Source organism: Eubalaena glacialis, chromosome 1 (genome assembly GCF_028564815.1).
Source record: "Eubalaena glacialis isolate mEubGla1 chromosome 1, mEubGla1.1.hap2.+ XY, whole genome shotgun sequence".
NCBI classification, from domain to species: Eukaryota; Metazoa; Chordata; class Mammalia; order Artiodactyla; family Balaenidae; genus Eubalaena; species Eubalaena glacialis.
In genome coordinates, this window is record NC_083716.1 from 4,481,999 (window position 1) to 4,498,112 (window position 16,114).

General features: G+C 49.2%; 1 protein-coding gene across 5 annotated transcripts in view; it reads right to left on the reverse strand.

The window, feature by feature from the left end:
- Positions 1 to 5,433: 5,433 nt before the first annotated feature.
- The window catches only part of PTPRE (protein tyrosine phosphatase receptor type E), a 161,641-nt gene continuing 150,960 nt past the window's right edge, over positions 5,434 to 16,114 (reverse strand). For all 5 annotated transcript variants that reach the window (XM_061192077.1, XM_061192057.1, XM_061192067.1 and 2 more), the window contains 8 exons: positions 15,687 to 15,836; positions 15,269 to 15,362; positions 14,167 to 14,243; positions 12,836 to 12,970; positions 10,070 to 10,195; positions 9,026 to 9,192; positions 7,512 to 7,647; positions 5,434 to 5,658 (listed from right to left, as the gene is read on the reverse strand). In XM_061192077.1, coding sequence (XP_061048060.1) covers positions 5,584 to 5,658; positions 7,512 to 7,647; positions 9,026 to 9,192; positions 10,070 to 10,195; positions 12,836 to 12,970; positions 14,167 to 14,243; positions 15,269 to 15,362; positions 15,687 to 15,836 — 960 coding nt within the window. In that variant the 3' untranslated portion in view covers positions 5,434 to 5,583. The remainder of the gene's footprint in view (positions 5,659 to 7,511; positions 7,648 to 9,025; positions 9,193 to 10,069; positions 10,196 to 12,835; positions 12,971 to 14,166; positions 14,244 to 15,268; positions 15,363 to 15,686; positions 15,837 to 16,114) is intronic.

Sequence of the window (16,114 nt, forward strand, 5' to 3'; positions counted from 1 at the left end):
GACGTGGCCGGACAGTTGCTTCCCCTCCTGGCCAGCAGGCCCACTTTGGTCCTGCAGGAACAGCCCTTGTATTCGGGGAAGGGGACTCCCCACAACCCTGGCTCTGTCCTATTCGTCTGGACAGAAGTGGGGAGTCCAGGGACAGGGATTTGGTCAGGGCTGCGGAGTCAGCAAACGAAGATGCGTGTTGCCCCGAGGTTGGCCGTCCTAACGTGAGTAGATCCTGGGAGTGAACTTGCGGGCAAGTCAGGGGGTGGGAGCCCGTGGTGGGTCGGTTTGTTCCCAGGAAGAAGTCTGTCAGGGGCAGAGAAAGGCTTTTGGGTGTCCAGGCGTCAAGTTCATTACTACCTGGAGGGGCTGAGGCAGGAAGGAAGGGCCATCCTGAGTCCGAAACACAGTCAAGACCGAGGAATTCAGGCCTCAGCAGACGGGCACGCTGGGCGGAGGTGTCCGGGCTGTCGTGGAAAGCACATTGTAAAATGTCAACTCCATAAAGTCAAGTCCAGCTACTGAACTAAAAACGATGTAAGACACTGCGGCTGGGATCTGCCCATCTGCTGGGCTTTCTAGACGATTCCTCTAGAAGAGCTGGTGGGATCATCTTCCCAGACACAGATGCGATGCTCCAGCCACAGCCCGAGGGACCCTGATTGCGGTGCCGTGCAGACCCCCAGGGCTCGGGCCATCGCCCGGACATGGTTGCAGTTTCCCCTCTCCTGGTACAGAGCGCCGTGCTGACACGTGGATGTCATCAACATTGCTCTTCACAGAGGGACAGAAAGTGCCCAGGACTTGTTCACGTGAAGCCCCGCCTGGTGTCTACACAGTGATTCCACAGGCATGAATGTTTGGTTTGATGCGTTTATTGGGTGCCGCCATGCAAGGGCCACAGAGGGCCCTGCTGCCAGGCGGAATCACCCACCCACCCAGCAACCCTGTCGACGGGCTGGTAAGTCCCAAAGCTTCCTGGACAAGGGACGTTAGATAGCCATCAACGACAGTCTTTTATAAAGCAGCGAAGGGAAATATTTATAACATGAATAACAAAGGGTTAGTCTCCACGTTTTATGTCCATCAGAGTAGCTTTATGGCAGGAATGCCAAGCAGCCTTTAGACAGGATGAGAAAGCTGTGTATATGCTGACATGGCCCGATCCTAAGGCGGGACAAAGGGGCAACGTACACAACTGCCCGCAGGTAGTGCATTTTGTCGTTTCTAAGATACAAGGTTTTTACATATTAACCTCTCGAACGTCAGGATATATCTCAAAACTGACGGTGTCTTGCAAGAAATAACTGGCAGTGTGTTTGCTTTCTCAGCAAAACAAAGTGGATTTGGCAATTTTGTCATCCTGGATTTGATGATATACCGGGAGTTCGGCTCTGTTGTTTTTATAAACAAACAATCGAGCAAGAGTCCGTGTGTTTATGTAACTGTACAGGTTTAAATCTGCAGATAGCTGTCTGGAAGGATGTACCCCAAAGTTACCAATGGACTGAGGTGGAGAAGAGGAGTCAAGTGAAAGGCCAAGTTCGTACACACTCTTTCTGTTTGAACTTGTACAACAAACGCATCTCCCTGTGTCGCCAGTGTGGCACCGTCCTTTGACACAAGGGGCTGGCACCGCTGGAGAAAACCTCCAACTTGGGCCGGGGGTAGTGGCGGGGCAAGGCTCCAGGGTCCTGTCCTTCGGGAGGGCGATTCGGGGAGGCCCTCGGGCATCACTGCAGAGTTGAGTCCCCGGGGGGGGGGGGGGTCTTTGTGCTGCCCCTCCCGCCCTGTTCCCTCACTCGCACGTGCCGGGGTCTCTTCCCCATTAGCCACCTGCACCCACGTGCTTGATTCAGGCCTTCTTTCAGGGACATCCAACAACAGAAACCTTGGCTGTAGGGGTCAGAGGTGGGGCAGGGTGTTGGTCTGCTAAGGCCGTCCTAACAAAGTGCCACAAACGAGGTGGTTCAAACAACCCAATCTTATTGTCTCCAGTCCTGCAGGCGTGAAGGCCAAGTCAAGGTTGCTTCCTTCTGAGGCTGTGAAAGAGAACCCACTCCCTGGTCTCCGGCAGCCTCCGGGCTTCCCAGTTTGCAGAAGCATCACTCCAACGCCTGCCTTCTTTTCACACGTTCTTCTCCCTGTGCACGTGTCTCTGGGTCCGAGTTCCCTCTTCTCATAGAGGCGCCCTCATACTGGAGTAGAATGGACCCACCCTAAGAGCCCACCCGACTCCAGGCCCTCATCCTAATTAATCACATCTGTAACAAATATAACAAGGCTTATAAAATTTATTAAATAAATACAACCAATAATAAAAAGCGTATGTTTAGATTTCCACATTAGGCCCAGAATATCTAAAAGAGGAAGCTGGGGTGTGAGCTGGGGAAGGGCGGTGAAGCTGCAAAAGAGAGCTGGGGTCACCAGAGACACAAGGTGTGTAAAGGGAGGCCTAATAGGTGTTTAGGTTTTAGGAGGAGAAGCGACATTAGAAGGGCTGTCTGACCCCACCTGGCTGTGGACTTTGAGCATGTGGTCACCTTCCTCGTAGATTTTGAGAAACCACTGCTCAGAGCTCAGAGCCCTGTTTGGACTCGAGGAGGGACGTGGGCCCTCTGCAGGGCCACTTGTGACTCGTGCGCCACACACCGCTCAGGACTTCTGAAGACCAGCCCACTGGCCATAATGCCCACTCACGCCCGGGGGGTTGTTTCTATACCATGTCTGAGCTAAATTTTACAAGTCCTAAAATTGTCTGCATAAATCAATGCTTCCCTCCTAACGAAGGTCTTGTCTAAAAGGATTTAAGGCAGAGGAACGAGATAAGGAGATTCCAATGAAGAAAGAGACGCAGGCTGGAAGTCAAAGTAAAGATTTATCCTTGCATCAGAATGTTTTGGATCTTGCAATTTGCATATACAAAGAATTCAGCAGCATTCACTGGCATCATAATCAGAGCAAGATCAAATGATAAACGGAATAAAAGAAAAAATGAGAGTTGAAACCGGAATACATACATATATTATAAAGGTTGCACATAAATTAACACAAACACAACAGAAGTATCAGTAATCACACATTTAAAAAAATAACATGGGCATGACTCCAAATGCTGAAACAGAGGTGTCAGGCTCGTTTTAAAAAGTTTTTAAAAACACATAAAAATACCTTTTAAAACACTGGTATGCATTCTTCATTTGTAGAGCACAGGGAGAGAAACAGTAAAGTGAGTCACATAGTGACTGATACAGCAAGGAGATCAGAATGGTAGTCTTCTAATCGCTATTTGGCATTTGAATGTAGCCGCATGCAATGGAGAAAACTGGCAAAGAAAAATGACTTTACCAGCCTGGCGCTGTTTTGTTATGTACAATGGACTTTCTTTGACCGAAGGGGAGGAAGAGTCAACCTATCCCAGCGAGACAGAGAGGATAGGAGTCCCGGAGCGCCCACCAAGGCTGTCTGAACCGGGACCGCGGCCGAGGCCAGGAGGCTGCAGCTACTGGGAGGCATGTACTGCCCCAAAGGCGGAGGGGGTCCCGCAACCCAGGGACAGTGGCTTCTGCTCTGTTCTCAGAACCACGAGGGCGGAACCTCAGCAGACAAGGGGGATGCACCAAGGGGGCAGAAGAACACACAGACGGGCGCTTCCCCGAGAAGGTCTACCTTAATCTCAAGACAAGAGATGCCAGTAAGACCGTTGAAGGGCCTGAAGGATTCTCATTAAAGGCTCCTAAATTTGGACCCCAATCCAGGCGCCTCGACTCTATGACCCCTATATGTCGCCTTCACCACACACACCGGCTCTGTTTCTAGGCTTTGGTGCTCAGTTTTCTCTCTTCCCCTTTAGTCAAGAAGGGCTTCGGGCTTGGGACTTTAACAATGAAAACAAACAGGGCCACCAGGTGCATCTTGCAAAGCTCCCTCCATTTTCTCTTCGACCCGAATGCATAATCATTTTACCCAGAAGGGTGAGGGACGCATTCAGCTGTGTGTGGAGCCCAGGGCTGCTGGCTGGTGGTCATGGCAGCGCTCACAAAGTTGTGCTTTTGTCCGTCCAGCTGGGCACCTCATCTGACCCTTGGGTGGGGCTCGGAGGAGAGGCAGAAGCTTGATGACCCGTGGGCTTGTTATTAGGACGTAACTTACCCTGGGTTACCTTTGCGCAATCAGTTACCAGTGGAAATATCAAATAAAGGCCTTCAGATTCACATCTCTTTTAAAAAGCAAAAAGTGTACCCCAAAATGCACATGTTAAATGTTTTCAGATGTCTTTTTTTTATATTGTGCTCATCTGCTAGGTACCTAACAGCCACAGACAGATCACTGCCATTAAATCAAACCTTTCTTCATTCATCCCTTCTCTTTTTTTTGCCCCATAAGCCAATCCTGTCTGGCAGTGAGATCACTATTATCCAGTGTCAGAGGTCTCACTAGTAACCATTCAAAAATAAATTAGCCTTTAGATTAAGGATTTCTCTTTTTCTTTTATTAAATATCGAGGAGTGGGACTTTAAAAAAAAACTGTATAAATCTAGATTTTTTTTAAAGATTTCTTTTCTTACAAACAGTCTTAGCTTTCACAAGAGATTTTTAAATACCAAAATGCTTCTCAGAAAGTTTAAAGCATAATTGCTTGTGGCTGCCCAACTGTTTCCACCAGGTGGGAGCTCCTTGCTTCCATGCGTGTCAGATGCTCTATCTGACCTTTTGGAATGGGAAGTGGTTTTCTGTCATGCCTTGAGGCACAGCTCACGACAAGCAGGGCAGAATGGCGGGGGCCGGGGGGCGGGGGAGAGTGAGAAGTGCCGTGGGTGTGATTCTCAGACAGACAGACAGCAAGCAGGGCCCAGCGCCGTGGGACTCAAGCTCTGATAACTGGTTTTGCCGGACCCAAGGCCCGGGCGAACTGGACCACTGGCCTTTACATCTTTTCTCATCTGGCCAAGATGGCACGACACAGCCTTGAATAAATGCATTTTCAAGTATTACTATATAGTCACTGACTACGCCAGTGTGTTTTAGACTTGGACTCAGGTTGTAAAGTCTCCTTTGATCTTTAAAAGGTAAAGATAAACCACGTGGGTTGAGACTGAGGACTACAAAATTCCCTATTTACACTGTATCTTCACAAACAGTTTGCTTTCAAAAAACCGCCACTGCTCAGGGCTGTAAAATCAGTGTCAGGAAAATGTATTTTCCACGGATTTCTGAGTCCTCGACTGTCTTCTAACGAAGTTGTGGTTAGTATCTTGCATAAATAAACACACTTGTCATATTAAGATTTTTAACATTTAGGGGTGCTGACTGTGTGAAATGAAATGATATGAATCTAATGAAAAATTAAAATATTTTTACTGATATTAGCAGAAATATATATTTTATGGAATATTATTTGACCTTAATACATTATTCCAGTTTTTAAAAGGGGTATTTAAGATTTAATAACTTTACAGCAGGTGGCCTTTAAAGCATAACAAAATATATACAAAGAAATTAGGAGGATATTAATGTCAACTATGAAATAAATTAACATGACTTTTACAAAATATACTGACCATTAAATTAAAAAATATTTTAAGGCAGGAATTTTCATTTGAAATTAGCATAATCAGAAAATATATCAATAAAATCTTGTACCACTTTGTAGCAGAATTCATACTGTTCCTGAAAAAGAAAAACAAGAACACATTAAAATAATATGAAAAAAAAATTTGCCTAATTTAATTAGGAGAAACTTTAAAGAGAAGACATAAAAAAGTCTGACCAGTTATTGAAATACTGAATATTCTACTGCATATCAGTTTCTGTTATATAATTTAGTTTTTAGGCACATGAACATTTCCAAATAAAGCTGTTTTTCTACATAGAAAATGTCAGTGTTCAGTTTCAACTTTAGCTTAGTGTATTTTGGACAGTGTGAGTGAGAGATCTTTAGTTTTCATATTTAAACTTAAAAACAACCACTTTTGAACTGAAAAAGAATGAGCATACTTAACATCAAACTTCATAATGTAATGAAAATAATCTATAGAAGTTAAATAAGATAGAAATATAGATTATTTTTAAGCCTAAATTTACACTGTAAAAGGGCATTGCTTTATATCAATTTTACTAGAATTTAAAAGAAAAATGCGTTGCATATGTATAAGGCTATTAACTTACTAGAACACTTGGACATCATCTGACTCCTGACCTCCCAGTGGCTCTTTGAGCCGGTGAGACTAGAGCCAGGTGGTGGGTTAACAGCGGACCAGAAAGCAAGCGGGTTGTGTGACACGGCCCATAACGGGCACTCAAAAGAGGAAATGAAAGAGATGGGGAAAATGGCCACGGCAGGGCTTTCTTAGAGAGCCTACTGTGCGTCTTGGAAAACCATGCGTGCGCAACGGTCAGCAGGCAGGTTCAAGTAACAACAGCTACCCTAAAAGGGTCTGGTTCCTTGCAGACCCTGGTCATTTGCTGGCCCATTGAACGTGAGAGCTGGGGAAGCAGGGGGACCAAGGGCGGCTCCCCGGCCCCCTCCCTCTTCTTTCCCAACACCTTGGGTTCAGCCTCTTCTCTAAATTCCCGTTGAACAAAAATCTACAGGCTTTTGGGTTGGAAGAGGCCAAACGTTAGCCTGTCCGGCCGTTCTGGAGTCTCAGTCCAGCCATCATGGGAAGGAGCTGGGCTTTCCAGGGGAAGAAAAGATGAGGCAGAAAACTGCTGTCCTGAGGTTGCAGGGAAGTTGTCAGGAGAGCCAAGAATGGACGGTAGGGGTCCTCCCTTCCAGCTACTAAGATTCCCACCTGATCACCCAGCCCCCCAGAAGGGAAAGGAAAGTGCCTGAGTCGGGATCCAGTTAGCACAGAGAATGAGTGGGCCGGGCCGGGAGGGCAAGTGCTAAAATAAGAAGCCTTGGGGAAAACGACGGGTTATAACAGCCTTTAAAACTGACCTTGCTGTTGCAGAACAATCACCAAATTTGGTGAAGAGGCATCTCTTCTGAAAACCAGAAAGTGTGTGTTTTCACCACGAAATGAAAGAGAATGTAAGAAGGAACTGTGCATTGCATGGACTCCTTAAGTAAGGCCCCTGGGCAGTGTCTGGAGGCTGAGTGAGATCCAGCCAAGGAAAAGAGTCCAAACGAACAGTGGAAGATAGATTACAAGAATCAGGACTGTAAATGTCAGTGCTACTTTTGAATTTGGTACATATTTAAATGTACATTGGAATCTGGAGGAACAGTTCACTTTGACATAACGGTTGCTATCATCTGTGCTTCTGTCCAAGGGGTCTTATCATCTGAAGTCATGGGTGTGCCCCTCCTCACGTGTCCTGCCCGGGGGACAGACCCCAGCCAGACGCAAGGGAAGAAGGGGGTCTGTAGAGCTTCACTGTGAGCTGACTGGAACCTTTACCTCTTTTTCGTGGAAACTTTACCCCCCTCCTTCCCCGGGGACTTGAACTCCGTCAATCAAACATACATCAAATTCAACACGAGACCATTCTCGATTCCTCTGGAAACGGTTTCTTACCAGGGTTTGCACCATATGTGGCCTCTGAAGTCGTAAACTCTTCACAGCTTGGAATACGTCTAGAAGTCCCTCAGCTTTGACCCGTTCCAGAATGTTGCTGAGTGCTATGAAAGTCCCGGTACGCCCAGCTCCAGCACTGCAGAGAAAACGAGCTGGATGAGATACTCCAACTCACCCACGGGCGTGAGAATCCCACCGCCTCCGCCAAGCCCTACACGTCAGTACTGGAACGATGGGAGCTTGGGTTTTTAATGATCACTTATAGGTAGCTTAGCTTTGGACTAACAGTCAGCAAACATAAAATTCCTAAAACACTTGCCTAATTACAACATGAGCTGAATCAGGACCGGTTACAAGTTTTTAAGCTGGTGGAACCATTTCCCTTCTTTCTTGTGTAGACCAGACCTAATGGAGGCGGGCTTGGCTGGCCTCTTCCAGGGAGCCCTCTGGGGATGCACGGCTGCCCTCTGGGCCCTGGAATCCCACCCGTGGACTGACTATGGCTGCTCTCCCGGCGTCTGCCTTCCCACAGGTGGGATGACCTTGTGGGTCTCCTTCACCTTTGCATCCCTGGTGCCCAACACGTGTTAAGCTCAGTCTGGGTTTGCGGAGGTGGAACAAGAAGGAACTCAAAACGACGTCTACAAAGGCACCAGGGACTGAAAACCAAGGCGTGTGCTCCCCCTGCTGGCCAGGCCGGAAGTGCGCCAGGTGGGTCCCAGACAAGGAAAGAGGCCCAAACCCTCCACGCTGGGTGTTATTAGCTACAAGGCGAAGTGGGTCGGTGCCAAAGGCAGTCGCAAAAAAATGGGAGCCACACATGTAGACAAAGGAACAGAAGTGCAGCTTTGGAGGCAAATCAGCACCCCCAAGATTAAACTCCCCAAACGCGAGGAAGAGCTTTGCAAGGGTGGTCAAGGTCCCTGCCAGCAGGGGGGCCTGGCCTAGAAAAAAGGTGAGCTGGCATGTCTCCAGATTCAGCCGGATTCACCCTCTACCCTCGTAATGCTGTCTTTCAAAGTCTTTGCTGGGGGCGCCCAGCTGTGTCCAGGGGTCCCCCCGGTGTGTCCCTCTGCCCTTGGGCCTAACGCAGGAGCCGGGCTGAGAGGGAGGGCGTGGAGCTGCGGGCCCTCCTTATGGACCCCCCGGCCTGGACATCCGTGAGAAGCTCGAGAAGAGCCTCCTGCTGTGCTGGGTGGGCACACCAGCCAGACTCAGACGGTCTTTCAAAACGAAGACGACTCAAGTTCAGGGTTTGTCTGAGCGGTGCTTGGCAATTTTTTTTTTTTTGACAACTTAAAAAGCACAAAGAAATGTGTGTTTGCGGCATTTCCTGACTCCTTCCGTCTGCGTGTACGGTGAGATGACGCCTGTGCATTTGCCTTACGTTGCGTGCGAAGGGGAAGGGGAAGGACACCGTCCAGGGGAGTGGTGCTGCTGGGAGCAGTGAACTGGGCGTGGGGTCTGCGTTCGCCCCAGCGGCAGGGGCGCCCGGGCGCCCGGGGGCCGCTCACCTGCAGTGCACCGTGATGGGGTGGTTGCCTGTCTGCTGCTGCTGCCTCTGCACGGCCGCAATGAGGTCGATCATGCCCTTGCCCTCGGCGGGGATCCCGATCTCCGGCCAGCCGTGGAAGTGGAACTGTCGCACGACCCGGGTCTGCTCCTCCTGGCGGGCCAGGGGCTGCCGGGCGGGAAGGGCGCCTCAGTGCTGCCCCACCGCAGGCCCCCCTCCCCTCCCGGGGACTCGGGCCACGGTGTCTGGCGGCCAGCAGAGCTCCCAACTGGCTGGCCTCCCGGTCAGGGTGTTTGTAGGCCGTGGTCACCCTCAAGCAGGAGGCCAGCAGTGCTTCCTTCTGGGTGGGGATCAGGACACTCAGAGGATGCGCCCCCGAGTCCCCAGGGCCCACCAGACCCCCTTTATGGGATCCTTGGCAGTTTTGCTTGAGCTAACAGGAATCATCCCTTTTTTTTAAGAAGCCAGGACCCTACACGTCCCTTCAAGGCTGGAGATGGGCAGTTTCTGAGTCTAGCGGCCCTGGGTCGTCCGGTGACCCGCGTGGAGAACAAGTCTTTGGGCAAAGCTGGGTTCCACTGTTCTGACCGCCTTGAGCTCAGAATCAAATACCATAGGTGGGTCATCTTACCCCCAGTTGACACACAGCGTCCCCATTCTTGCCAGGGAGCAGTGCCCAAGACCCGGTGGGGAGGGGGGATGGCAGAGAGGCCCAGAGAGGCCTCTGCGGCTTCATCCATTCATTCCTCCTGCTCTCGGCCACGGTCATTGCTGCTGGGGAGCGGGTGGCGGTGGGACGCCTCTCGGAGTTGGCCACTTTGCCCCACCATCCCCGTGCTCCAGCAAGGAGGCAGGGAACCACGGAGGTCAAATCTCATGGGAGATCGGCCACTTGATAACTCAGCATCCTACTGTCCTCACTGACCGTCGATACTAATCTAACATGGGGCTCCGGAAAAGCCTGAAGGAGCAGGACATTCTGGCACAATGACAAGCAGACCCCGAGTGATGTCCACAAGAGATTAAAGGGCTTTGGCAACAATACCTGATTGAAAGTGACCAGGAAGTCTCGTATACTGATGGCTTCAGAAAGGGTATCGCTCTTTATTTCTATCGTTATTTCTCCATGAGTCACTGAGCCCTCTGTCGGCCAATACTGGTGGCATTTATCCTTGGGGGATAACAGAAAAAGAATTTGCTGCTAGCAGTTTTGACGATATGATGCAGAATTGCTCTCAAACCATTTAACGTATTTCGCCTGACCAAGAAAATAACCTATAAACACGAATATGAATGCTACCAGTGCCTGTTGACCAAGGGAACAGAGCAGAGTCCAGAAACAGACATGCGTGTATTTGCAACTTTGATACAGAACAGAAGTGACATGACACAGAGGAGAGACTAGTCAGTAAATGGAGCTGGGAAATCAGTTCTCCATATGGGAAAAGGGAACTGGATCCTTGACTCACACCCTACCTGGGCTGATATGAATGCCCCAGCCCCTCCTGGAGTTGGGCAGCGTAGAACTTGCCCTACCATATATGGTAGCCTTGAACCTTAATAAAAACAAACCAAGACAGGGTCAGACTTAACGTCAAAAACAAAACTGTGAAAGCCTTAGAAGAAGAAAATACCTTTTCATTTTGGGGTACAGATTTAACAAACAAGAGCCCCAAAGAGCAAACCAACCATGATACAGCAGATTGCAACATCAGATTATTATAAAATTAACTCTGTGTCATCCAAAAATATCAAAAGAATGAAAAGACAGACAATCAACTGGGATGAAATATTTGCAATACGTAAAACCAACAAGGGATCAGTACCAAGAATACATAAAGAAATCCTATAAATCAATAAGAAAAGGGCAAACAAACCACTAAAAAAATGAGTGAAAGGTATGAACAGGCACTTTGCACAAGACGAAACATGTCCTCTATAAATATGCATAGTGATGCCTGACCTCACAGGGATCAGAGAGGTGCAAATCAAGGCCACAAAGAGATGATATTTATACCTATTTAATTAACAAAAATGAGGACATCAGACAACCCTAGGGATGTCGATGAATGATATTCACCCACTGACCACTTTGGAAACCACAACCACTTTGGAAAGCCATTAGGAAATGTCTTGCAAATTCAAACTTTCACACACACTCTCCAATGCAGCATTTTGTCTCTTTGGAACCTACTATTCCTTGTGCATCATGGGACACATACAAGAAAGTACCCACAGCACTGTTTGTAAAACAATAGAATGGAATCAACCCAAATGCCCATGACAGGAGAAGGGGCAAGTCAATGGATGCAGGATGTACAGTTTGTGTCGTGGAGTATATGGAAATAATGATGAATGAGCCACAGTTACAGGCAGCAACATAGGAGAATATCAAATGCATAATTTGGAGTGGAAAAACCAACTCAACTTTTGAATAAAGTTCGAAAGCAGACAAAACTAAACTAAAATTCCTAAAGTTGTTTCTTTAGGAATACACACACGTGATATAAAAAGATTTTTAAAAAAGCTAAGAACATATCTTCTAGGGTGGCTTTAATTGAAAAGATAATGATAAGTGTTGATGAGGAGGGGGAGAAAATGGAACCCTTGTACATTGTTGGTGGGAATGCAAAATGGGGCAGCTGCTTGGAAAGCAGTCTGGCAGTTCCTCCAAATGTTAAGTGATATGAGTTTGCAATATAGTCACGATATGGCCCAGCAATTCCACCCCTAGGTATCTCCCTAAGAGAAATGAAAAGTTCACATTCATGTAAAAACGTGTCCATGAATGTTCAAAACATTATTCATAATAGCCCGAGTGAAAACAACACAAATATCCATCAACTAATGAATGAATAAACGAAATGTGGTATGTTTATACAATAAAAAATAAAAAAGAGTGAGGAACTGATTCACGGATGAACCCTGACAACATTTATGCTAAATGAAAGAGCTCAATCACAAAAGACATGTATGATTCCACTCATAGGAAATGTCCAGAAGAGGCAAATCCATAGAGTCAGAAAGTAGATTTGTCGTTGCAGGGACTGGGGAGAGGAAGTGGGTAAGTGATTTTTTTGTGGTTATGGGGTTTCTTTTTGGGGTGATGAAAATGATCTGGAATTAGTGACGTTGCACAACTCTGAATGTACTAAAAACCACTGAATTGTACCCTTTAGAAAGATGAATTGTATGGTATGTGAATTATATCACAACAAAACTGTTTTAAAAAAGCAAAGAAATCAAAAAACACAAATTCAGGATAGCGGTCACCTCTTGGGAGAGCATCTGGATAAATGTACATTATTGGCAAAAGTTTGGTTTTTCAGCTGGATGGTGGGTTCGTGACTGTTTATTACATTATTAAATAAAAACAAGCAGGCCATGCATGGAACTTTGGGAAAAAAGAAACATTTAACTCATTCAATTTTACCAGAACTATATTAATTAGGTACATATATCAATACCTACGTCTTTCTGTTCCGAAAAAAAGTGAATAAATGTCTTTTTCTTCAACAGGTTGTGACCAAATTTGTATTTGTGGCAAACACAAGATGGCAGAATTTCAAGGCAGGTTAAATAAAATGTAGGCTAAGAATAAAGCCAGTGGGTAGTTACGATTAACTTGTGGTGGGCGTGGTGATGAAATAAAACCTTTTTCATTTCCAGCCTCTCTCCCTCCTCAGTAGCTGTGGCCTGGCCTCACAGATGACAGCGGTTGAGACATTCGCAAGGGACAGATAGTCACATCAGGTGGGCTGCACCTGATGTGTGTTAACGGCCCCAGAGGTGGGCTGGGCGGCGCCCTGACCTGCTCTCTCTCCTGGACCTCGGTCAGCATCACGATCGTGTGGCACTTCCACTCCCAGACCATCCTCCAGAAGTCCTCCACCGTGTGCGCCAGGGGCCCCTGGGTGGCGATGAAGTAGTCCTTCTGCCGGTAGCCCTTCAAATGGGAGCAGAGGTTAAAGTCTGACTTCCTTCCAAACCATTTCCACCGTGGGACATGTGAGCGTAGGACAGCCCAGGGCCGGATGAGGGACAGTATTCTCCAGGGTTCCAGGGCCTGAGCCAAGCCCCAGCTGGCACACGCTCAGAAAACAGGTCAAGATGCCCAAGCTAGACAGCCCCCCTTCAGCCCCAAGTCACCTCTGAATGGGTATAATGAACCCCTTGCTTGGGCTGGCTTTGATTCTAACGTGTCTGTATGTGTCACAGCTAAGTTAGCATCGCAGTGGGGCAGCGAGCCTGGGCATGGAGTTAGAGGAAGTGGGTTCAAGTCCCAGGTCCTCCCCTCGGGCCCAAGTGACCCCTGGCACAGCGTTCTCATCTGCAACAAAAATCCTCGCACAGACTTGGCTGCTATGCTCTCTCCTGCCCATTCATCAGCTAACTCTGCTGTGCACTAGGCAGCCTAAGACTGGGCCTGAACACAATCGTGCTGTCCATGCACAGCACATGCGAGAGAAAGCGTGTGCAAGCACGGATAGAGGGCTGGTGTGCAACAGAGAGGTAAAAGGGAAGTCACTGTGTATTAAAAGCAGAATGGAGGGCTTCCCTGGTGGCACAGTGGTTAAGAGTCCGCCTGCCAATGCAGGGGACACGGGTTCGAGCGCTGGTCCAGGAAGATCCCACAGGCCGCGGAGCAACTAAACCCGTGCGCCACAACTACTGAGCCTGCGCTCTAGAGCCCGCGAGCCACAACTACTGAGCCCGCGTGCCACTACTACTGAAGCCCGCGCACCTAGAGCCCATGCTCCGCAACAAGAGAGGCCACCGCAATGAGAAGCCCGCGCACCGCAACGAAGAGGAGCCCCCGCTCGCCGCAGCTAGAGAAAGCCCGCGCGCAGCAACGAAGACCCAACACAGCCAAAGATAAATTAATTAATTAACAAAATTTAAAAAAAAAGCAGAATGGAAAAATAGCAAATTATTTAGCAGCGCACCTACATCCTCTATTTCCAAAGTTCCTTATTCATTTTCTTTAAGCAAGTGTCTGCTAATGAAATGGTTTGGATTTCTGTGGGCGTGTCCATCCTTTCTGATTGTGAAAGCAAGTTGATCAAGAGTCTCTGTGATTACAGATGAAGAGAGCATGCGTCCTCGCCAGGCACGCAAGCAGGGCGGGGCCGCTGCACTTACGTCTATAAAGGACGCGTTGATGTAATCCGTGTACTCCTGGCCCCTTTTCATGGAAAGGATGACGCGGTTGAAGTCATCTGCAAAGCAGTGCGTCCCCCGGGTCAGAACCAACCCCATCCTGCCTTGCAAACTTGAACATGCTGCTAGGAGCTTCCGAGACATAAAACTTATGGATAAAATCACTAAAAAAAGTCAACTCATCGGAAGGTTTACTTTCTAAAATAGGTTAATCCAAGTGGCCCAGGGAAGTTGTGTTTTATCAGGAAAGTTCTAAAGTAATCCACTTATCGTTCTCATTTGTCATAAACTGAGGTAATTCCTACCAAAATGTAAGCATTAAAGTAAATTTAAAGAGTAAAAGGAGTGTGGCCAGGCAGGCAAGCCGGGGTAGCCGGCCGGGGACATCACAGCCACTAAGACCCTAGGGTCTGAGGCTGAAGAGGACTTGCTCAGCCCACACACCGCCTGCCTGGGCAGGTCCACGTGAGATCCCGCTCCTGTCCGAGCTTGAGTCCAGGAGGGGAGTTGGAGGGGACGTCTGGACGAGGCGCTCCTCGTCCCCTCAAGGCGGATGCCCTCCCCTTCCCCCCATGGTTCCTCTGACGCTCCTGCAGGCCCCCAGGCCCTCCCTCCCCCCAGACCCCGGGCAGCCCGGTGCCCGATGCCCCCCTGCCCACGGTTTGCCCGTCCCCAGGCCTCTTCCTGGAAGGTCTCAGCTGAGTTTGGTCCTGCTGCACATCCTGGGCCAGGACCCCCGCTCTGTGTACAGGGGGCTCCATGCCTCTGCCCAGGCTCGGGGGAGAACTGGATGACATGTAGAATCAGGAGGCACTGAGTCAGGCCAGAATCTCACTGCTTCCAGGAAGTCCTCCCTCTCCTGCCTCCACGCCCAGGTCACAAGCTGCCCGCCTGACACCCACAGGACTGTCTGGGTCACTCGTGCCTTCCCCACACTTGACAGAGCTCCCAGAGGGCGCCCTGCCCTTGACCCCTGGTTTACAGGGGTGGGTGGGCCATGACTTCTTAGCACCTGAAGCCAGAGGGTACCAGCCCGATCACGCCTGCCTCAAGGGTTTACCCTCCGCGGCCCGGGCTGCCTTACATGGGATGATCTGGATGACCCTGGCCTTCTTCATGTTGGCCGGCAGGTTGCCTGTCCTCATGTTCTCCTTCATGATCCGGACATTTGTCAATTTCTGCGGCCAAGAGGACACAGCCGTGCAGTTAAAACCCGGACGTTCCCGAGAGATCACTCAGCCTTCTAACAGCTCTACCGTCAAGGGCGCCTGCTCAGTGGAAATACCTGTCTGCATCTGCAGACATTTCCTGAGTCTTGGGAAATAAAAGTGTATGCACGACACGCCCCCTGCACAGATGGTTGCTAAGCTCTGAAAGTCCCCAGTATTCTTCCCTCGCAAGTCACGGGCAGGACGGCTCCCCTGCTTTTTCTGGGGTCAGTCAAGGGGGGAAGCAACTGAAAGCAGCTTCGTGTAAGTGGCGGCCCTTAAGTCGGCACCTACCTTGAACTCCTCCTCCAGCCCGACCTTGTCGAAGTGGGTGGTGCTGCCGTGCAGCGTCTGCAGGTGCTTCTCCAGGGAGGACACGTCCAGCTCGGTGTCCCCATAGAGGTAGTACTCCAGTAAGGCTTGGTAGATGAACGTGTACTGCATCTGTGGGGAGACGCAGACGGGCTCCAAGGGGGCCCCTCGCTTCTCTTTTGTGTAAAGGGAAGGGGGTTTGGGGGCAGAGTCAGATTAATGGCCATTTTTAACGACCATCTACGGCCTTGACAGCGTGACAGCGGGCGTGACTGAGGACGCCCTCCCTGCCGGGCACCACTCTGCGTGCACCGTCTTGGGGGGGAGGGCACACACCCTGGGGCGTCTGGGTTTGCTGTGCAAAGCTCACACCGGGACGGGCAGCTGGGCCCGAGGAGGGCGTTACTCAC